The sequence below is a fragment of the Cucurbita maxima genome, unplaced genomic scaffold (assembly GCF_002738345.1).
Source record: "Cucurbita maxima cultivar Rimu unplaced genomic scaffold, Cmax_1.0 Cma_Scf00070, whole genome shotgun sequence".
Classification (NCBI taxonomy): domain Eukaryota; kingdom Viridiplantae; phylum Streptophyta; class Magnoliopsida; order Cucurbitales; family Cucurbitaceae; genus Cucurbita; species Cucurbita maxima.
In genome coordinates this window covers 459,531-480,224 of record NW_019272086.1, presented here as the reverse complement: position 1 = coordinate 480,224, position 20,694 = coordinate 459,531, and the positions used below count along the sequence as shown (strand labels likewise).

The 20,694-nt window shown below is 34.8% G+C and overlaps 1 protein-coding gene across 1 annotated transcript; it reads left to right on the top strand.

Annotated features, from left to right (window-relative positions):
• The first annotated feature begins 13,245 nt into the window (after positions 1-13,245).
• Positions 13,246-13,756, top strand: LOC111472379 (defensin-like protein 1). The gene is made up of 2 exons (XM_023118067.1): positions 13,246-13,340; positions 13,436-13,756. Exons 1-2 carry the CDS (start codon positions 13,274-13,276, stop codon positions 13,612-13,614), a joined length of 246 nt encoding a protein of 81 aa, XP_022973835.1. The 5' UTR covers positions 13,246-13,273; the 3' UTR covers positions 13,615-13,756.
• Positions 13,757-20,694: the final 6,938 nt, after the last annotated feature.

The following is a 20,694-nucleotide window of genomic DNA, read 5'->3' as shown; positions in this document are numbered from 1 at the left end:
TACTATTTTCATGGTTTGAGAATATTTGTAATGAAAATATACCTATGGTAAAGTAGGACAAATATCTAAATATTTGTATATAATAAAAGATCAAATATGATATATATATGGTAAACTATAATTCAGTACTAAATATCTTTAACACTTCTTGCAAACTGAATGTCAGATTTGAACGAACATGAAATTTGGATTTGAAAAATTTAAAGAGAGGTCGAGAAATACTTTTTGTGAAGATGTCAGCAACCTGGTTCGAAGAAGACGTCGAAAAATGTAGTAATATTATATTATATTACAATCATTATGTCATTGAATGCTTCAATAACAAAACTTACGAAAGCATATGCAATGGAGCTTCGAATATGTATATGTTATAGAAGTATTTTTCTAATAAAAATTAATCTATTTTCGATCGGATGAATTCTTTTATCGACTTAGTTTTAAGAAGATAAATAAATCTTTCTAACACTTTTAAATTAGTCCAAACAAACAAAATTCTCTTTCTCTAACCATCTCGACTAGAACTCTCGATTCAATGTTTTGAAAACATGTCATGCACGACCACTTGCCAGAATATATATTATCGTTAACACAAGAAAATATTTAGCCTTAAGTTATGGTTTAACATAGATATCATATTTGATCTTTTTATTATATGCAAATATTTTGTATCCATTGCTCTTTTCATTTCTTTTATATTTTATTTGATCTTGTAAATGATTATAAGTAGAAAACTTTCCCACCATTAGTTTTAGCAAATATTCTCAATTTGGTTGCACAACAATGTGAAGGTGTTAACATGCAACCTTGGGTAATGATCCTGAACAGTAAGGTCACTGGGTAAACTCGTTCACCTGTCGGTTGAACAATCCCATTGCCTAAACTACTGAAGGAACCAGGACGGGCTATTCTTCTTTCACTCTTTTACGCTTTCTCCTGCCTGTAAGAGAGATTAATGAGACAGCCGGAACTAATTAACCTCTATTCCTGTGCCTTAATACTGTGTTATTAGTGTGTTTGTTCCATTTCTTCAACAAAGAAGTAAGAACTTTGATGAATTAAGTAGTTGCAAAGGATCATCATTAAGTGTCATTTGTGATTGTTTTCCATATTCTTCATGATAAACTATATGAATCCCTTTTATCTTTTCTATACATAAAAGTATTTTCCATAGATGGGATGAAATTTATGACATCTAAATTTGTCAAATTAAATAAGCGAAACTCTATATTATACTTATATTCTCAATATCTAAAAACCTACAAATATTACACTAAGCAAAAACAATGGAGGTTGATAGAGATTACTTGACCAAATAGAATGGATGGATGTGAACAAATGAGATGTAAGGAGACATGCTCTGAATTAGAATTCGAAATCTAGATTCAACACCTTATGGTCCTGCATCCCTTGTGACATGGTCACGTTACTTACTCTCTTAAGAGTGAAAACTATTCCCACAAACCAAAACACGAGTTTTTTTAGCATGATTTGTCCTCACTCACATGCATTCTAAGCAAAACACGCCTAACCGTGGAGTTCCTATGAATGGGCCACCAAAACGGAAGGTGCACTTTATTGGTATAGGTAGTAACTTTCATTTCTTTTAATGCTTTCTTAGTTAACCAATCATGAGGATCGCTCTCATTCAGATGTGGTCTTGGTTCGTTCATATACCCTTTTTTAGTCGGATGTTACGCGGATGTCTGAAATTACATTTTGAATATATATATAATATATAATATAATATAACTAAACAAATTTAAATGATAAAAAGAAATTCAAATTAAAGAAAAATTTTAGGATCGTAAATCTAAGGTTTGAAAGCGCCACCGAAGTAGCATGAACATGATTCTATTGCTACGCAAAACAAGATAGCATTTTGTGCCCAAATGTTTGAATTTGAGGGTAAAAAGCTCACTTGTTATACGGGATCCAGGACATCCAATAGAGTGAAGCAGCATTCCATTCTGTTCGTTTGTCTCCTTTCCATTAGCAGCGGGGATGTGTCACAATCTCATTCATCATTTTAGATCTACATAAGCCAATACCCATAGCACTCACTCTCCAACATTTAATGTTTGAGACGAATAAAGAAATTTCAAATAAAATGATCGAAACTCATTCATAAGAAAGGATAGAAAAACAAAGCTTTTGTCAACCCACTATTCATTGATAGAGGAAGCTCACTCTTTACGGTATCATTCCATACATAATAAAGGATGAGTCATTTTTCCTTCTTACAAACTACGGTAACACTAAGAGTCTAGAGGAGTAAAGCTCATTTTCATTTCAGGGTAGAGTAGTGCCTAAAAAAGGGGTTTGGCCTGTCAAAAGTTTGATTCCTTCGCACACGAAGTTCAAAATCAACACAGGTTTACAAAAGGAAGGGAGTGCCCAACTGGGTGCAGCCCCACCGAGTTTCTTTCGGCCTCACCATCTTCTTGAATGGGGTTCTTCAAGAAGTTTGACAACAAGGCCTCCTCGTTTTGAGACATTGTGGCTTTGGGATTGACCTTAGTAACAAAAAAACAAATCCATAAAATTTAAGATCAAACATTATGATAAAATGCTACCCTCATGATGAGACCATGTCCATAAGATTTGATAAAAGATAGATGCATTCACAGTCAATAACTTATCAATAACTCATCAATACGTTGTAATTGGATAAGTTATTAGGAATATGACTAAACAAAAGACTAAGAAAGAAAGAAGAATAAATCAAAATGCATGTGTTGTACTAAACACGGGTGGTTGTTAAGTGAATACAACGAAAATACTTGAAAATTTCCCATCATTCAATAATTATAGGATGATTCATAAGAAAGGTGACATGATTTGAACCTATAGTCGGCTTGTCCCTGACTTGTTGGGCTGGGTTGTCGGGTTAGCACCCTTCATCACCTCTATACTCAAAACAAATGTGATGTGCTACCTAGCGTTGGGCTGGGTAGTCGGGTTAGCACCCAAACAATTGTGATGTGCTACCTAGCGCATTACCTTGTTTCCCCTACCCTCTTTTGGTTATGTCATCCCTTAATAAGAATCATTATCCTTAGGGCCAAACAAAGACCCGCTTCTCAAGCGAAAGTTTCCTGATCTTGACCAACAACTTGCCGATGTTGATTTTTTTGGTCCTTAATCTCAAATTAATTAATGTTTTGATGATAACAAATGTACCCTTAATTACTAATAATTTTAGAGTTTCAAAGTAGCCATAGTGTAGAACTTGAAATCCAATGGCCTTTGAATCACAATAAGGAGAAAGTTATGGCCGAAATAAAATTGAGCACTAAATATCGAATATGATGACAGGGTGACTGAGTTGACATCATAAACCAATCAAATCATAACACATCGAAGTTTGATAGAGTAATTCTTCCGAGAGTTTGGGTTGATTTTAAAATAAAAAACTATAATAATAATAATTAGAATATAAGAATTTGAAAATTAAAAAAAAAAAAAAAAAAAAAAAAAAAAAAAAAAAAAAAAAAAAAAAAAAAAATCACTAACGTTACCATATGGTAGTTATTTAAAAAATTATAATTATTATGATAAAATAAATATTTTCAAAATACTATATTATTATTGTTATTTAAAAAGAAAAGAAACAAATTCAAATTTTATTGTTATCATTATTATTAATATTATTATCATTATTTTAAAAAAAGAAATTTAAATTTATGACCATTTACTATAATATTATAATATTATTTTAAATTTAAAAGAAAGTGAAAAGGGAAAATTTTCAAATTTAACGATCATTTTTTCCCCTCCTCTTCTTATTTAAACTTATCATCTTCACCATAATGAGTACACACTAACACTAATCAAACAAGAATTAATTTTCTTGTTTTCCTTTTAAGATGAACTTCCAATTTATCCCTTTACTATTTTTGGGGTCTAAAGAGAATATGGTAGAATAAAAGTAGACAGACGCTCTGGAACGATCTCCTCTGTGAATGCACAACTCTCTAACACTCCTCCACCTCAATCGGTAACCTACAAACACATGAAAAGAAAAGGGGAAAGGGGTGAGTATAAAAATATACTAAGTAAACAACCTACTTGTAGGCTCTCTTCGCATCCATGACCTAGCAGGTGACCACGTGCTTTACTCTAGGCTCTAGGTGCATTGCTCTTGTTGTGCACAGTCTTAGGTAGCTAGCTTAGTCTATGTAGCAGTAGTTGATACCCGAAGATGAGGCGTTACTTCCATAGGTTCCGTACTAGGTGGGGACAACATGGTGAGTGCCAACCTTCCGTCATTCATGGGAGGTTAGCTAACGAACTCATCCCACAAGCCATGAAGTCGCCCAAGGTGTGGGGGCACTACCCCCAAGTACATGTCAGCTCCATTGGCTACTTTCATGATCAACGTCCTCCCATAGGGCGAATCCTCTTTATAGGGTAACCACTGACTACTCGCATGATCAACGCCTTACCATAAGACGAATCCACCATGTAGGGTAATCCACTGACTACCTGCATGATCAACGCCCTACCATAGGACGGATCCATCTTGCAGGATAATCCATCAAACAACCGAGTCACACATCCCTAACTAGCTTTACGCCTAGCTCAATAGTAACGTATCAGAGTGGGAAGGGAAGTGGGGGTCCTCAAACACTATACCAGCTGTTGTCGGCATAAGAGGCTACCTTTGTCATTTTTGGATGTCATGGAGGTCTGCTATGTTCTTAGGGGCGTCCAAGTGTTTTAAATCTCATCCGTTTTCCTAACGTTCGGGTTAGCTCCTCGGGACAAACAAATCTTTGGGTGCACACAAGTCTAAAACTCTTATCGTCCATGATTCTAAGGTGCAAGGAATTCCTGCATTTGTAATGATTTGATCCTGAGGCGTGGAAAATATTGAGTTTGCTATTGAACTCGATAAAAAAGTGTTGTAGCTGTATTGCTCTGATCCATAAAAAGAGTTGAGAAAGATTTTATTCAAATTTCCTATAGACGTTTGGGAGTGGAGTAGGTCGAGTTTGATCGGAATCACTATAAAAACTACGATGTTATATTCTTCAAATATGTCCTATTTAATTGTAAAATTATTATTGTAATTTATTCCATATTCTAATTATTTCATAATTATTCGGAAAATTTATTGTTCCAAATAGAATTATTATTTTATATACTTGTATTGGGTTTTAAATAAAAATGTTTTTTAACTATGCTAAAATTTTCAAATTATCAAAACATTTTAAATGAATTAAAAGTCACCATTGGTATTTGAACTTATGCAAACCTACGCGTTAATAACGATATTATTATTATTATTATTATTGAAAGATAGTCCATTTCTAGACCTCATCATTTTGATGAGTCAAATTATACTTATTGTAGGCCCGAATTAAAATTTATTTTTAATCAATTGATTATCATTCGTAGCTAAAGGTTTGTCCTTACATTCCAATAAATATTGTTAATAATATTGAAATGCCTAAATTATAGGAGGAATTTAATGGACAACGTGTTCTTGAGCAAATGAAATTTGGAAGAAATAATCTTGAAAGAATAAATTAAGTTAAAAAACAAGAATTAGCATGTTTTAAAATGGATGTAATTGATTTTATTGGTGATATGTTTATTAGATTTACTCATTATAACCGTCTAAGCCCACTGCTAATAGATATTTTCTACTTTGACTTGTTACTTATAGCCGCTCCTCACGATTTTAAAATAGGTCTACTAGAGACTACTAGGGAGAGGTTTCCACACTCTTACAAGTAATGTTTCGTTCCTGTCTCCTACTCATGCTTGGTTCCTTCTTCCTCTTAAACCCTAATTCTTTTCTTTCTTTCCTTTCTTTCCTTTTCTCTTTTCTTTGCCTTTCTGTTTTCTTTCTCTCCCGTTTCTGTCCCGGGTCTCCTCAACCCCCAAAAATGGTATCCTCGGTTGACTTTGACCATTTTTTTTAATTATTTTATGTGATTTTATTTTATATTTTTCTAAGGTTTTAGGGAACTTTTCAAGCATTATCTTCTTCTACCATATTCCAAAATTCGACTTCTAAGTTCTTCAATAAAATTTTAGAAGCTTGATCGAGAAAATTAATTCTTGTTGGGGCTCTGGTATTACAAATTCTCCCCTCCTTTAAAACTTTTATCCTTGAAAGTTGCTTACGCCTAAATCTAAGGTAGGTCAACCATATATCCACCATTCTCAATCCAACACCGCCTCATTCACATGCTTGTTTCTCTGAACACCACCTTGAGTTTCTCAACTACAACGTAAGAATAATTCCTAAAGTAGAACTTCATGAAGTTTAGACTTTTTAAGCTCTTATCCAGATGTATGTTTCACACCCTCAGGGCTTGTCGTAACCCGTAAAGGGTCTTTGAGAACTTGTATACTTTGTGCTCTATGTTTTTTTATGACGAACCCTTCAGATTGGGCAACATACACTTCTTCTTGGAGGTCACCATTTAGGAATATTGATTTGACGTCCAAGTGATGGAGCTCCCACCCGTGTTGAGCTGTGACGGAAAGAATCAACCTTCCAGTGTCCAATCTAGTCACAGGCACAAAAAATTCCTCAAAAGCAACTCTTTTAACTTCTTCTCTTCTTCGAATACAACATTCTGTACTTCCATAAATTTTCTCATGTTGTGGATCATACAGTCTATGCACCTTGGTCCCATCCTCTAGCCAAAGTACATCATCTTTTAGCTTCTGTCATTAAGCTTTTTGAAATATGACTTTGTAATCTTGAAATGTGTTGTACAACCAATGACTCTTAGGTACTCGAAGTGAGGTGTTTTGCCAAATCATGTTTCATAGGGGGTGCGAGTGTCCAATGCCTTTTTCGGTAAATGGTTTAGAAGGTAACGAAATTTTAATAAGAAAATTCATTTTAAATGAGTATTTTAGGTATGATCTACGATTGAAATACACCTAAAAAATAAAAATAAATCAAAAAGAACAACTTGGAAGAATAATTTTTTTAGAACACAAGAACCTTAATCACTTGCTTTTCAATTTTTCAATTTTCTTATGAATAGAGTATAAAGTATCTAGAGAGGAGAAATTCTTCTAAATCACTAACAACTAAGTCACTAAATTTGGTCCTAACTCCTAACCATTCTCTTAAACAGCTTTATATGTTAGTAACCTTCTACTAAAAGTTAGTAACAATTTTTCTAAGTCAAATTACGAGTTTCTATGCATAGAGCATATATAGAAAACACTAATAAAGTTTCTTAAACTACGTACCTTGAGCTAATTACCTAAGACAAAGTGGTACGCCATGCATGCCTCCACACGCTCTTTTATCTCTTCTCCGCATTCCAAAACCATTTATATATATAACAGTAAGCGTATAGTATAGAGTGTTATATTCATTGCATAAAATGAAACGGTGTTCTCGGCCATCCCGTGGGCTCCTTTTGATGCTCCTTCTTGTTCTCCTCACCATGCGTACTTCTCCTCTAAACCCTCTCTTCTTCGTTATAAACTTCCTACTCTCTTAATCTGATTTAATTTGATTGTGTTACTAATTATATTGTTTTGTTTGTGGGTTGTTGGTTTGGTAAAAGCATATGAAAAGGTGGGAATTAGGCGATGCGAGGGCAGGATTTTGGAGTCAAAGAGGCACAGGTTCCATGAGGGAGGCGTCATTGACCACAACACCACAGAAGCCGCCCGCAGAGAAGGCTTCACCGGAGGCCACTTTGGTGGGTTAACTCACCGCTGGTGGTGTTGTTAATTCTTATGCTTTTCATCTATTTAATTTCGTATGCTTTTGTTGTACTAATAAATAAGGTTTGTACTTGCAGTGCGAGTATGCATCTTTTTCATTCATCAACAGCTCCTCTCTTTCTATTTCGCTAATAATATCACTGTTTTCTCTTCTCCAACCGATTGTTCTTTGATGCTCAATAAGTTAGATAAAAACCGTCCGGCAATTTCTTTATTTAGCTCTTACACGTTTTTAATAGCAAGTGAATATTTTCTTTTGACCATTTGACAAACAGGTCGAATGATTACCATTTTTTAGGATAGTACTGTTACGAGTAGCTAAAAAGATTTGCAAATCTTCCATGGTTTCTTAAAAGTGGTAAATAACCAAATTGATTTTAGAAATCTAAAAATTAATATAAAATTGGTTCCCATAAATGAGTGTCATTGTAAGAATTCAAAAAAAAAAAAACAATAATAATGAAAAATGAAGTAAAAACATGTTTGCCAATCCTCAAACTCGCGTTGTCAACCTCAAAGGAAAACATAAGTTGGGTAGTGAAAAATCCCGAGGATAATCGAAGGTGCTATACTTGTTAAGGCTCGAATGTGACACTTGAGCAAAAGGAGGGGTACATGAATGAATGGATATCATACCTAAATAAGGGTAATCCTGATAATAGAATAACTAAGAAAGACTTCAAACAATTAAAAAATTAAGTGGATGACTAATCGAGACCATGTCACAAGGATGCAAGGGAATGTCAGTGTCAAATCAGGATTCTGAATCCTGATTCAAATCTTAGGCATGAGTCATTACAATTGGTGTTGGGCAGAACGAATGGGATCGACTTTGGTATGCACAAATAAGTAATTGACCAATATCCCGTATGAGTATGAATTGCCCTATATAGCAAGAGAATGCATAGTTATGGTATTTGAATGAGCTAGATTATGAGTATATTATAAGTGTTTAAGGACTAAGACCCCAGTAATAGATTTATATTCATGAGAGTATGCATAGATGAATTGAGCAAAGAATATGGCGTTAGAGGTAGTACGCTTTCATGGCAACAAAGGTCAATATGTTTCCAATAGAGCAAACACCTAAGAATCATAAGAGTCAATCAAAGAATTTAATTCTAGTGCTCCCAAAATAAGATTAGTCGAAAGAGTTAGTCTTGATAGAGTCCAAAATATAAACCGTCAAGATGTTATAAAAAACTTAATTGACAACTACGACATTCAAGAACTAAGACACATTTCATGCACGTTGCTAGTTTTACTCACAGACATACAGGTGGTCAGGCCGACTCAGCAATTCAAGTTGAAGGTTGATGGAGCAAATCACACGTTAAACGAACTATTTGGGTCGTACATACTAAAATTTCAGAAGTTGTAAGAAATCTTCCTTATATCATCATACTAAAATTTTATAATCGAATTCTTCAAAATTATCTCAAATTTGAAAAAAACACTATAACAAAATTTTAAAATTCTCCCTTCTGGTTCTTACTTAATTCTCGATGAATTTGAGTGATGGAAGTGGTTGATGAATTTGAGTGATGCAATTGCCAAAATGAGTAGTAGTTATTGTAAGTTATCACTAGAGCAAAACTCTTCCTATTTCCTCTAGTATATCATGAACAGGACTAGATAAAATCAAATATAATAATATATTTAAATAAATGGGGTAAAATTTAAATCGAATTAAAAATAAACAATACCAAAATAAAAAAATATATATATCCAATTACAAGCGGGTGTGTTTGAGTTTATTACAAATAGAAAATGAGTTTGGGATACAATTTCATATAAAATATAAAAGACTAAAATTACACAAACGACCTGACGTGACCTTTTAGGTCCAAAAGGCTTTCTCACCTCAACTGGCAGCTAGCTAGAGGTTTACACAAGTTTTCCAACCTTTCAATTCTTTAACTTAGGTACCTTGTTTTGTTTACACATTGAATGACTAATGTCCTAGATTCAAAAGCGACCTCATAATGATCTAGTAGCGGAAGGTTAACAGGACCAGGACCATAAAGTTGTCCTCGTTTAGAGGGAGCGACCAGGAGCAACCACCGTATACCAACTAGATATTCTGTCAACCTTCGTGGTCCCACACTCCCTCCCATGACGAGTTTACAATACAACGACCTTGTTAGGGGGTACTTGGCCATTTTTTTTAGTCAATAAATTTAAATTGTAAAAATATTAGTAACTTGTGCATGGAAAAATGGTTAATGATTTATTTAAAAGAATGGTTAGTAGTTGAACAATTGTGGAACAAGTTTACGCAAAAAATTATGATTTATTTAGGAAAATTAAGTGGTTTTTAACTAGAAGATAAAAGTTAAGAAATCTTGAAACGAGTTGTTTTCTATTAAGGGTCCAAACCAACAATTTTCATAAGTTTGAGGCACCTTTTTACCTCGATGCACTGCATGCCTGGTCTGGTCTAAACCTTGTTGGATTTTATGTCCTAAAACTCATAGTTTGTGAACAAAGACATATTCTATTTTCAATAAATTTATTATTAATGTTTATTCAGTAAAGATTGTTATTGAATAAAGTGAACTTTACGATCATTAATCTAAATCCAATAGACTAAGAACACTCTGGCGATAGTATGATTACTTGAACTATATGTAGAGACATAAAAGTGGACCAAGTTCAAGTATATAGTCAAAATGATCTATAGTATAAGGATAAAACTGAATACCTTATTCTGGGGACACTATGGATGCGCCTGCTTTTGTATAATGATATAAACGATGTGATCACTAAATTGTACATGTGAAGACATGTGGTGGGGGCGTCCTATGCAATGAGTATTGCATAAGTTCGGACCATGAAGAAAATCACTCTCTTTTTATAATGTCATTTACTGTTAGAGACTGATTTTCTTTTCATTCGATGACCTAGGTAACTCGATCTTAATCCTGAGCTAACCATGAACTCCTGTTCATTCGGAATTATCCTTAGATTTGCATGGGTGAGAGTGGCTCGAGTTCACCGACTCAATAGGCCTCCCATTTCAGGGGTAAGACTGGATGAATAGCTGGGGACGTGGAGTACAAGATGCAATTCGCTCCTACCCACTTTTAGGGATAGAAGAGAGGTAGTTCCCTTAAGTACTGACTCCAGGTCTTGAACAAGAGGCCCCACCCACTCATTGGCCTGAGAGGAATTTAGTTTACTGGTTGGACCACAAACCAATTGTTCATAAGAGGATCAGTGGAACATAAGGAACAAGAAGTAACTTTAGGGGTAAAACGGCTAATTGACCCGGCTCTAGTTACGAACAACCTGTGAATGATCGACTTACTAATCATGGTTATATCAAATGGACAGAAATATATCTATAGTGAGGGGAGTGCAACTACTAGGCTATAGTGGAGTGTCCTAGTAGTTAACGAATGTTGGTTAATAAGGTTAATGAGTTTAACCAGTTAATCTTGGATCGTTGGAGCCCATGATCTATAGGTCCATTAGGTCCCTCTGCTAGCTCATATCGAACTAAACCATAGAACAGTGTGACGAGTGAGTTCGAAGTGTTCGAATTCAAATTAGGGAATATGCGCTACATATATACGACATATTTAAGTGCATTTTTATTTTATTTACGAATTAAACAAAAAGAGAGAATTTGAGATATTTAAATAAGATTTAAATATCTTAATCAATTATCTGTCGGAATTGATTGGGATTGGCATTTAAATTAATATTAAATATTAATTCAATAGTTTAATTAATCATTTAATGTTACTTTAATTTGAAATTAATTGTTCAAATTAATTGTTGAATTAAAATGAAGAAAGTAAATGTTGACTTCATTTAATGGAAAAATCCTTAGTGGAATTTTGAGGTGTCAAAATTTGGTTTAACCAAACTTGCATGCTTGCCAAATAAACCCCACAAATTTGAGTGGAATTTTGAGTGTCAAAATTTGGTGATCTCAAATTTGCATGAACATGCAAACATGACTCTTTTAATAGAGTGATCGTGGTACATGGAAGGTCTTCTTCCTTGGAAAAGACCTTGAGAAAATTCTCACAATCTCTCTCTTCATATATACTAAAATCCCTCACAAGTTTAGTCACTCACCAGATTCCACAATCCCGTTCTAAGGCCGGAGGATAGTGGAGAAGACACTAGTGGTGGTTCGAAACCGGTTCGTGAGGAAAAAGGAATTTGAACTACAAAACGTTAGTATTCAAATTCATTAAGTTTTAATACATATGAACATGCTAGTTATTTACTATAATTGATGTTCTAAAAGTGCCTAAGATCCAAATTGCTTCCGCATATGTTATATTAACACCTTCAAACTTAACGCAACGGTACTGCTCCTAGAGGTCGCCTAAACCTAACTCAACGATACTGCTCCTAGGGGTCTTCTGCTTGGCAAGAGTTATTGGGTTCGACCTGGTTTGTTGATAACATTATTGGAGTATTGGAGTTGATAGATTGGCAAATGCTCTTGTGACACTATTCATAGATGTCAAGAAGGTCTAATATGTTCTGAGGGGCATCTAGACAGTTTAAATCTCATCTCACAATTTTAGGCTACTCGGGACTAGCTCTTTGGAGTTAATTCAATCTTTGGGTACACTCAAATTTAGATCTCTGATTGCAGCTCACGATCTTGGGGTGCACGGTCTACTAAAAATGTATTGACTTAGGTTAACATGAACCCAATCTTGCTCAAGCGTCCTAATCTTAGCATGGTTCTCTCATGCATGTTTTGTTAGTGAGATAGTCTTATTAATCACCTAAAGTACATCATAAACTAAATATTGTCTTGATGATGCCGCAAGTCTTTCTTAGTCTAGAAGCACTAGGGTCTAGACCCCTTGATCACCCTAGACTTAACTGTGTGTCGATAAATACGCTTTACGAACAAAACACACAATCAATCGCTGAACATATTATATCATGCATTCATACAAAGCTCAATAAGGAGATAACACCCATCAATTCTTGAGCATACCACAATATCTCATTTTCCATTATTAAAATCAGCACGTCTAATTTTTCTTAACATACATAACATTCTCATCCAAATTACCCTTCTAAAGTTCTAAACATGCATGCATTTTACTTGAGTTTCTCAGATTTTTCTAAGCATTTTTCTACCTCATCTTGAAATTCGGTCTCTAAAGAACTCAATAAAATTTAAAAAAATTCGAGCTTAAAAGGAAAAAAAAAAAATCAAATATTTAGGTTTAAACAATAGTTTATTGTCTAGGTTTAAACAAAGGCAAGGCCTAAACGGGCACCTCAGCCTGAGTGGGCATTTATGGACAAAGTGGAGACCTTAAGGTCAAGGTGGGTGGAAGGCCTAGATAAACGCCATATCTCAAAAACCTAGCGTCAAAACGTCAATGTGTCACCAGGAATGAGTCCCAAGTTCGACAAAGTAGAATTGTCATCATCATTCTGAAGACACTGCAAAGTGGTACACCATGCATGCCTCCACGCTCTTTTTATCTCTTCCCCACATACCAAAACCATTTATATATATATATATATATAACATTAAACGTATAGCATAGAGTGTCATATTCATTCCAATATCATGAAACAGTGTTCTCGGCCATCCTGGGGGCTCCTTGTGATGCTCTTTCTTGTTCTCCTGGCCATGCGTAATACTCTCCTCTCAACCCTCTCTTCTTCATTATAAAACATCCTATATTTTGTTACTAATTGTCTTGTTTGTGGGTGGTTGGTTTGGTAAAAGCATATGAAGAGGTGGGAGTTAGGCGATGCGAGGGCAGGATTTGCGAGTCAAAGAGCCACAGGTTCCATGGGACATGCATCATTGACCACAACTGCGCAGAGGTCTGCCGCAACGAAGGCTTCAATGGAGGCCACTGTGTTGGGTTCCGTCACCGCTGCTTTTGCACTAGGCACTGTTAATTTCATATGCCTTTCGTTATAGTAATAAGTTAGGTTTGTACTAGGATTGTGAGTATGCATCCTTTTCATTTCGTGTTCTTGGTTCTATTTTAATGTGAACAATAAGATCTCTTTATAACGCTTTAGAGTTTTACTTTGATTCGCATAGATTAATTCTATAGTTCCAAGGGTCAAATAAAAATATTATGATTATCGTTATTTTATGGCTTCCATTATTTGAAATGTTTTCACAATTGATGAAATTGTATGAAATTAATTGCATTGGATTGAAGGAATAAGTTGAGAAATATAGATAAAGATACGAAAATAACGAAATGGATTCTGGAAATCTAGAAATTAATATACAATTCGTTGCGCACCACTAAGGTTGAGTGTCAAACTTGCTTTGTGGAACTCGAAGAACTATAATAATAAAAAAAAAAAAAACCATGAAGTAAAAACACGTTTTCCAACCCTCAAAACATATATGTCGAGGATATTGTCAGCTTCAAAGAAAGACGTGGTGAATGAATTGTCAGCTTCAAAGAAAGACGTGGTGAATGAATTGAGATGGATTGAGTTCGCTAGATTGAGAGATTCTATTAAGAAATAGAAATAGGTTCTTCATTCAAAAAATATAACTAAATCTTTTAAATAAATAAAATACAATTAATCAAATTTATACTAACAACTCCCTAATATTGCATTTTGGTCGAAATATAACACGGTTTGATGATTCCAGCTTGTAACTTTTCTCGAACTATATGACAATCTATTTCAATGTGTTTCGTACGTTCGTGAAAAACTGGATTGGCTGCTATATGTAATACTGTTTGATTATCACAATATAATAATGCTGCTATATGTAATACTGCTTGATTATCACAATATAATAATGCTGGTTCAGACAGTGGAACATTCAAGTCTTGAAGAATATATCTTAACCAAGTTAACTCTAAACAAGTATTTGTCATAGCTCGCTACTCGGCTTCTGCTGATGATCTGGACACATTAGTCTGCTTTTTAGACTTCCAAGAAATAATTGAATTTCCAAGGAAAATGCAAAACCTAGAAATAAACCGTCTGAAAGTTTGACAACCACCCCAGTCAGAATCGCAATATGCTTGTAATCTTAAATTGTTTTCAGATGGCAGTAGGAGTCCTTGACCAGTAGTGCCTTTGATGTACCTCAGAACTCGAAGAGCTGCCTCCCAATGTGGTTTTCTTGGTTTATGCATAAATTGGCTAAGCATACGAACTGAATAAGCTATGTCAGGCCTAGTGACAGTCAAATATATTAATCTGCCAATCAACCGTCTGTATTTACTTGGATCGTTCAATTTCTCTCCTTCAGTTAAAGAAAGTTTCAGATTTTGCTCCATAGGAAATTTGTCTGGACGTGCTCGTGTAAGGCCTGTGTCTTGAAGGATGTCTAGAGCATACTTCCTTTGAGACATAAAAATTCCTTTTCTAGACCGAGAAAATTCAATGCCTAGAAAATATTTCAAATTTCCTAAATCTTTGATAAGAAATTTCTGGAGTAAACTAGTCTTGAGATATTGTATTTCTTTGAGATCATTGCCTGTCAACAGAATATCATCAACATAGATTAGAACTGCAGTGAAAGAAGTACCTTTACTCTTGGTAAACAAAGAGTAGTCTGCTTTGGACTGAGTGTAGCCTGCATTTTGTATAGTTGTAGAAAATATGGAGAACCAATTGCGAGAAGTCTGTTTTAATCCATAAAGAGATTTATGGAGCCGACATACTGTATTCTCCCCCTGTCGGCGAAGACCTGGTGGTAAAGACATATAAACTTCCTCGTCTAGATTACCATGGAGAAAGGCATTTTGAACATCCAACTGATGGGTGAACCATTTTCGAGCAGCAGCAACAGTGAGTAAGCAACGAAGTGTAGTAAGTTTCGCTGTAGGGGAAAATGTTTCTGTGTAATCAATACCTTCAACCTGAGTGTATCCCTTTGCTACAAGTCGAGCTTTATGACGTTCAACAGAAGCATCAGAGTTGTATTTAATTTTGTACACCCAGCGACAACCAATAGCTTTATGATCAGGTGGTAGAGGAACGAGAGACCATGTATGATTACGTTCCAAAGCTGCAATTTCATCATTCATAGCCTGCTGCCATAAAGGGTCGCCAACTGCCTCGTCATAGGTTTTAGGTTCTGTCTGGGATGTAATAAGAGCTAGAAAAGCACGTTGAATAGGAGAAAAACGAGAGAATGAAAGGTAATGATGAAGGGGATACCTGGTGCCAGTGCCGGGACTTGAGCTAGAGGTTAAATGATTTGCTCCAGAAGACATCTCATAATCCTTATGCCAAGCTGGAGGCTGTTTAGTACGAGTAGAACGTCGGAGTGGAGCTGATGTATCAGGCGGGATAGGATTAGAATCAGTGGGCAAATCTGGAGAAGGTGGAGGAGACGACGAAGTAGTAGGTGAATGGATAGGAGGTGAAGGAGGAATGGAAGGTGGAGGATGGATGCTTAAGTAGGATGGATCATGAAGTGGAACAACAGGAGTCGAAGGAGCTAATGTCGAAGTTTGTGAAGCTGATGAAAAAGGAAAATCATCTTCACAAAATTTAACATCACGGCTGATAAAGAATTTGTGAGATTGCATGTCATACAATTTGTAACCTTTATGACCACAAGGATATCCTACGAAAACACAAGGAATTGCCCGAGGTTCAAATTTTTTCTTAGGATGTACTATAGTTGCATAACATTTACAACCAAAAACTTTAAGATAATGAAATGTAGGTGATCGTTTGTAGAGTGCTTCAAAGGGTGTCTTGTTAGATAACACTGGTGATGGCGTTCTATTTATAAGATAAACAGCCGTTAAAACGCACTCTCCCCAAAAATTAAGTGGAACCTGTGACTGAAAAAGAAGAGACCTAGCTACATTTAGGATATGGCGATGCTTACGTTCTACGACTCCATTTTGTTGTGGAGTATAGACACAAGTGCGCTGAAATTCAATACCACAAGAAGTAAAGAATGGTTGCAAAGATAGGAACTCAGTCCCATTGTCTGATCGAACTATCTTGATAGTAGTATGAAATTGAGTTTGAACAAATTTAACAAAGTTCATTAACAAATGATGTATTTCTGACTTATGTTGCATTAGAAAAATCCAAGTACATCAAGTAAAATCATCAACAATAGTGAGAAAAAAACGCAAACCAGAATGGGTAGGAATTTTATGTGGTCCCCAAACATCACAATGTATCAGATCAAAGGCAGAATGGGTTGTTATTGAACTTCTTGGGAAAGACAACCTAGTTTGTTTTGCTAACGGGCAGATACTACAATTATGAGAATAACTCGCATTATTAAGATGCAATTGATCAGCTAGAAATTTAAAACGAGAAAAAGAAGGATGACCTAGACGTAAATGCCACAAATCAGATGACTGAGATACTTGATGAGCTGAAAATTTGATTGGAGATGAAGAAATATGATAGAGACCTCCAAATTGTTTACCCGAGCCAATCATCTTCCCCGTAGCCAAGTCCTGCATAACACAAGAATCAGGATAGAAGGTGACCTAACATTTCAAGTTATTGGTAAGTTTGTTGATCGACATTAGATTTAAATTGAATGAAGGCACACATAAAACGTTGTTTAACTTAAGGTTAGGGCTAAGGAAAATATTGCCAGTATGTGACACACGTGCTGTCTCTCCATTAGGCAAATTTATTGTAGACATGATGGCAGCCTTTGGATCAGTCATAACAGAAGATTTTGATACTATATGATCCGTAGCTCCACTATCGAGAATCCATGAATTAGAACTCGCAGAGTTAACAGATAATGTAGATATGGGAAACAAACCTGCAACATTGATGTGATTGTCAGAATTACCAGAAGGGTTTTGATTGATTGCAGATAAAGCTTGTGTTATTTGTCGTAATTGCTCAGAAGAAAAATTTGGAATGGAATTAGGTGACTGTTCTTCTGTATTCAACTGTGAAACATTGGCCATATTTGCAGATGATTGGTATCCACGATAATTGTGTTGATTGACTTGTCTTGTCCTTGTAGAATTATTTTTCTGTCGACACCGATCTTTTGTATGTCCCCTTCTATCACAAAACTTACAATGAAACTTAAGAATTCGACACTCTGATTATATGACCACTTTTATTGCAGTGTTCACACGATTTGTCCTTGGCGAATTTTGAATATGTTGTTTTCTTCTGCACTGCTGATGCAATCGAGAAATTCTCAGTAGGTTTAGAAGTTACCTGTCGCTGCATCTCTTCTTGTACAAGTAATGAATAAGCTTGCCTCACATTAGGTAATGGAGACATCATCAATATGTTAGATCTCACCGTTTTATAAGACTAATTGAGCCCCATGAGCAATTGCATCAACTTGTCTTCTTCGCGTTGATCAATATGTATTTGACGTTGATTACACGTAAATGGTGTGCGGTACGCTTCCAGTTCATCCCAGAGTGCTTTGAGCTTGGTGAAATATGTTGACAGTGCCATGGTTTCTTGTGACATCGTTGCTATCGAGTTTTGTATTTGAAAAATTGCTGGAGCATTCTTTTGTGAGAATTGATCGCGAAGATCAACCCACACTTGATGAGCTGTCTTGGCGTGAATAATGCTTTTAGCGATATCTGCTTCAACAGAATGAGTTAACCAATATATTATCATACTGTTGCACTGATCCCAGAGTTCGAATTCGGTTGAATTTGCATCTTGGAGCGGTTCCTCAATTGTGCCATCAATGAAGCCAATTTTCTTCTTGGCAATAAGAGCATGCATAACTGATTTACTCCAGGATTGGTAATTTGCTCCATTTAATTTGATTGGAATAAGTGAATATCCTGGCTGATCAGAGTGATGCATATAGTAAGGATGTGTTAATTATCAACATCTGAAATTTTAAAGTTGGATTTGGCTGATTCCGCCATAAAGGAAATTTTGATATTTAAGAACACCACGATCGATGCTCTAATACCATGTTAAGAAATAGAAATAGAAAATAGAATTGGAAAAATGTATGATCTTCATTCAGTTTGCCACGTTTAAATAGATACAAACTATTAACTAATACCTAAAAATAGAAAAAAAATATATAACTAACTAAATCTTGTAAATAAATAAAATACACAATTAATCAAATTTATACTAACAACTCGCTAAATATCTGAGATATATTCTAACTAATATATCTCCAAAATATCCTCTTAATAGATTGAGAGATATATGAATGAATTGAGAGATTGAGAAATATATGAATGAATTGAGATTCATATAGGGTGTCTCTCAATTGAACTAAGAGACAATTGAGATATATCAATTGAGAGATTGAGAGACAATTGAGATATATGAATGAATTGAGAGATTGAGAAATATATGAATGAATTGAGATTCATATAGGGTGAAGGAATGAATTGAGATTGTCTTCGATAGAGATGAATTGAGAGATGAGATGAATTGATGAATTGAGAGATGAATTGAGATGAATGAATTGAGATATATAAATATATATGAATGAATTGAGATATATGAATGAATTGAGATATATGAATATATATGAATGAATTGAGATATATGAATGAATTGAGATTGAGTACGTTTAAATTAGTTAGAGATGTATGAATGAATTGAGTTAACTAAAGATATATGAATGAAAATGGTACTATGTACCCGAAATTTAAAGGATTGACTAATTGAGACCATGTTAGAGAGAGACGAAAAAAAAATCATTTTTTTTTATTCTTCACGTCCTTCGTTACATAAATTGTGTGATGTTGGGCTAGAACCACATTCGCATGCACAAATAAATAAGTAATTTATTAGGTAGAAATATACTAATATCAGGTAGAAATCTCTAGTATATTCTAGTATGTGAGTATGAATTGCCTTATATATTTCGAGAATGCATAGTTATGACATTTGAATGATCTAGATTATGAGCAAGAAACAAGTAATAGATTGATTTATATTCGTGATAGTATGTATAAATGGATTGAGCAAATAAAAAGGTGTTAGAGTTACTACACTTTCATGGTGACAAAGGTCAAGACGTTTTCAATAGAGCAAGCATCTAAGGATCATTAGAATCGATCAAAGAACTGAATTCTAGTGCTCCCAGAATAAGATTAGTCAAATAAGCTAGTCTTAAAAGTCTTGAAAATGAGAGTAGAACTTAGTTGACAACCATGACATTTAAGAATTAAGAGACATGTCATGTGTACTGCTAGTTGTACTCGTGGGCATATAGGTGGTCAGATCAACTCAACAGTTGAAGTCAAAGGCTGATGGAGCAAACCACAGGTCAAATGAATTGTTCGGTTGTGCATATTAAAATTTTAGAAGTCGTAAGAAATCTTCCATATATCAACATATTAAAATTTTATAACCTAATTCTTTCCGATTATCTCAAATTTGAAGAAAGGCTCCGGCAACATTTTAAAATTCTCACTTTCCATCCTTTCTTGATTCTCGATGGATTTGAGTAATTCAAGCACCCCGATTAATAGTAGTTTTGTAAGGTATCACCCGAGCTAGACCGCTTTCTATTTTCTCTAGTACATCATGTCACTGCTCGATTTTTTTAGTGTTCAAAAGCAAATAAAATAAAAATATAGTATAATATAAAAAATATGGTAAAAAAAATATTGAATTAAAAATATAAAATACCACAATATAGAAATGAAATCCAATTACAAGCAGGTGTGTTTGAGTTTGTTACAAATGAAAAACGGGTTTGGGATACAATTTCATACAAAATATAAAAGACCCAAATACACAAATGGACTAACATTCTAAGGCGACCTCCTCTATGACCTTGTAGCTCACGAACGCTTCCTCATCTCAACTGGTAATCAGTGAGCACTTGAAAAGGAAATAATGAAAATAGTGATTATAAGTAAGAAACCTATTTGTAGGCACTCATCGCATGCATAACCTAATAGGTACCCACAGGCTTTTCTCTAGGCTATACAAAGTTCGGGTCTAGTCTCTACTACAGAGCAATTGTGAAGGCCTCGAAGTTTTGAGTAGATTTTAGATCTGAATCTTACCCTACGAGACTACACAGGTTTTCTAACATTT

What these genes read in the sequence shown, in the direction of transcription:
- LOC111472379 (XM_023118067.1), top strand. Translation starts at nt 13,274, where the DNA reads ATGAAACAGTGTTCTCGGCCATCCTGGGGGCTCCTTGTGATGCTCTTT. An exon ending in TCTTGTTCTCCTGGCCATGC is followed by an intron (nt 13,341 to 13,435) that starts GTAATACTCTCC and finishes GTTTGGTAAAAG; the next exon opens with CATATGAAGAGGTGGGAGTT.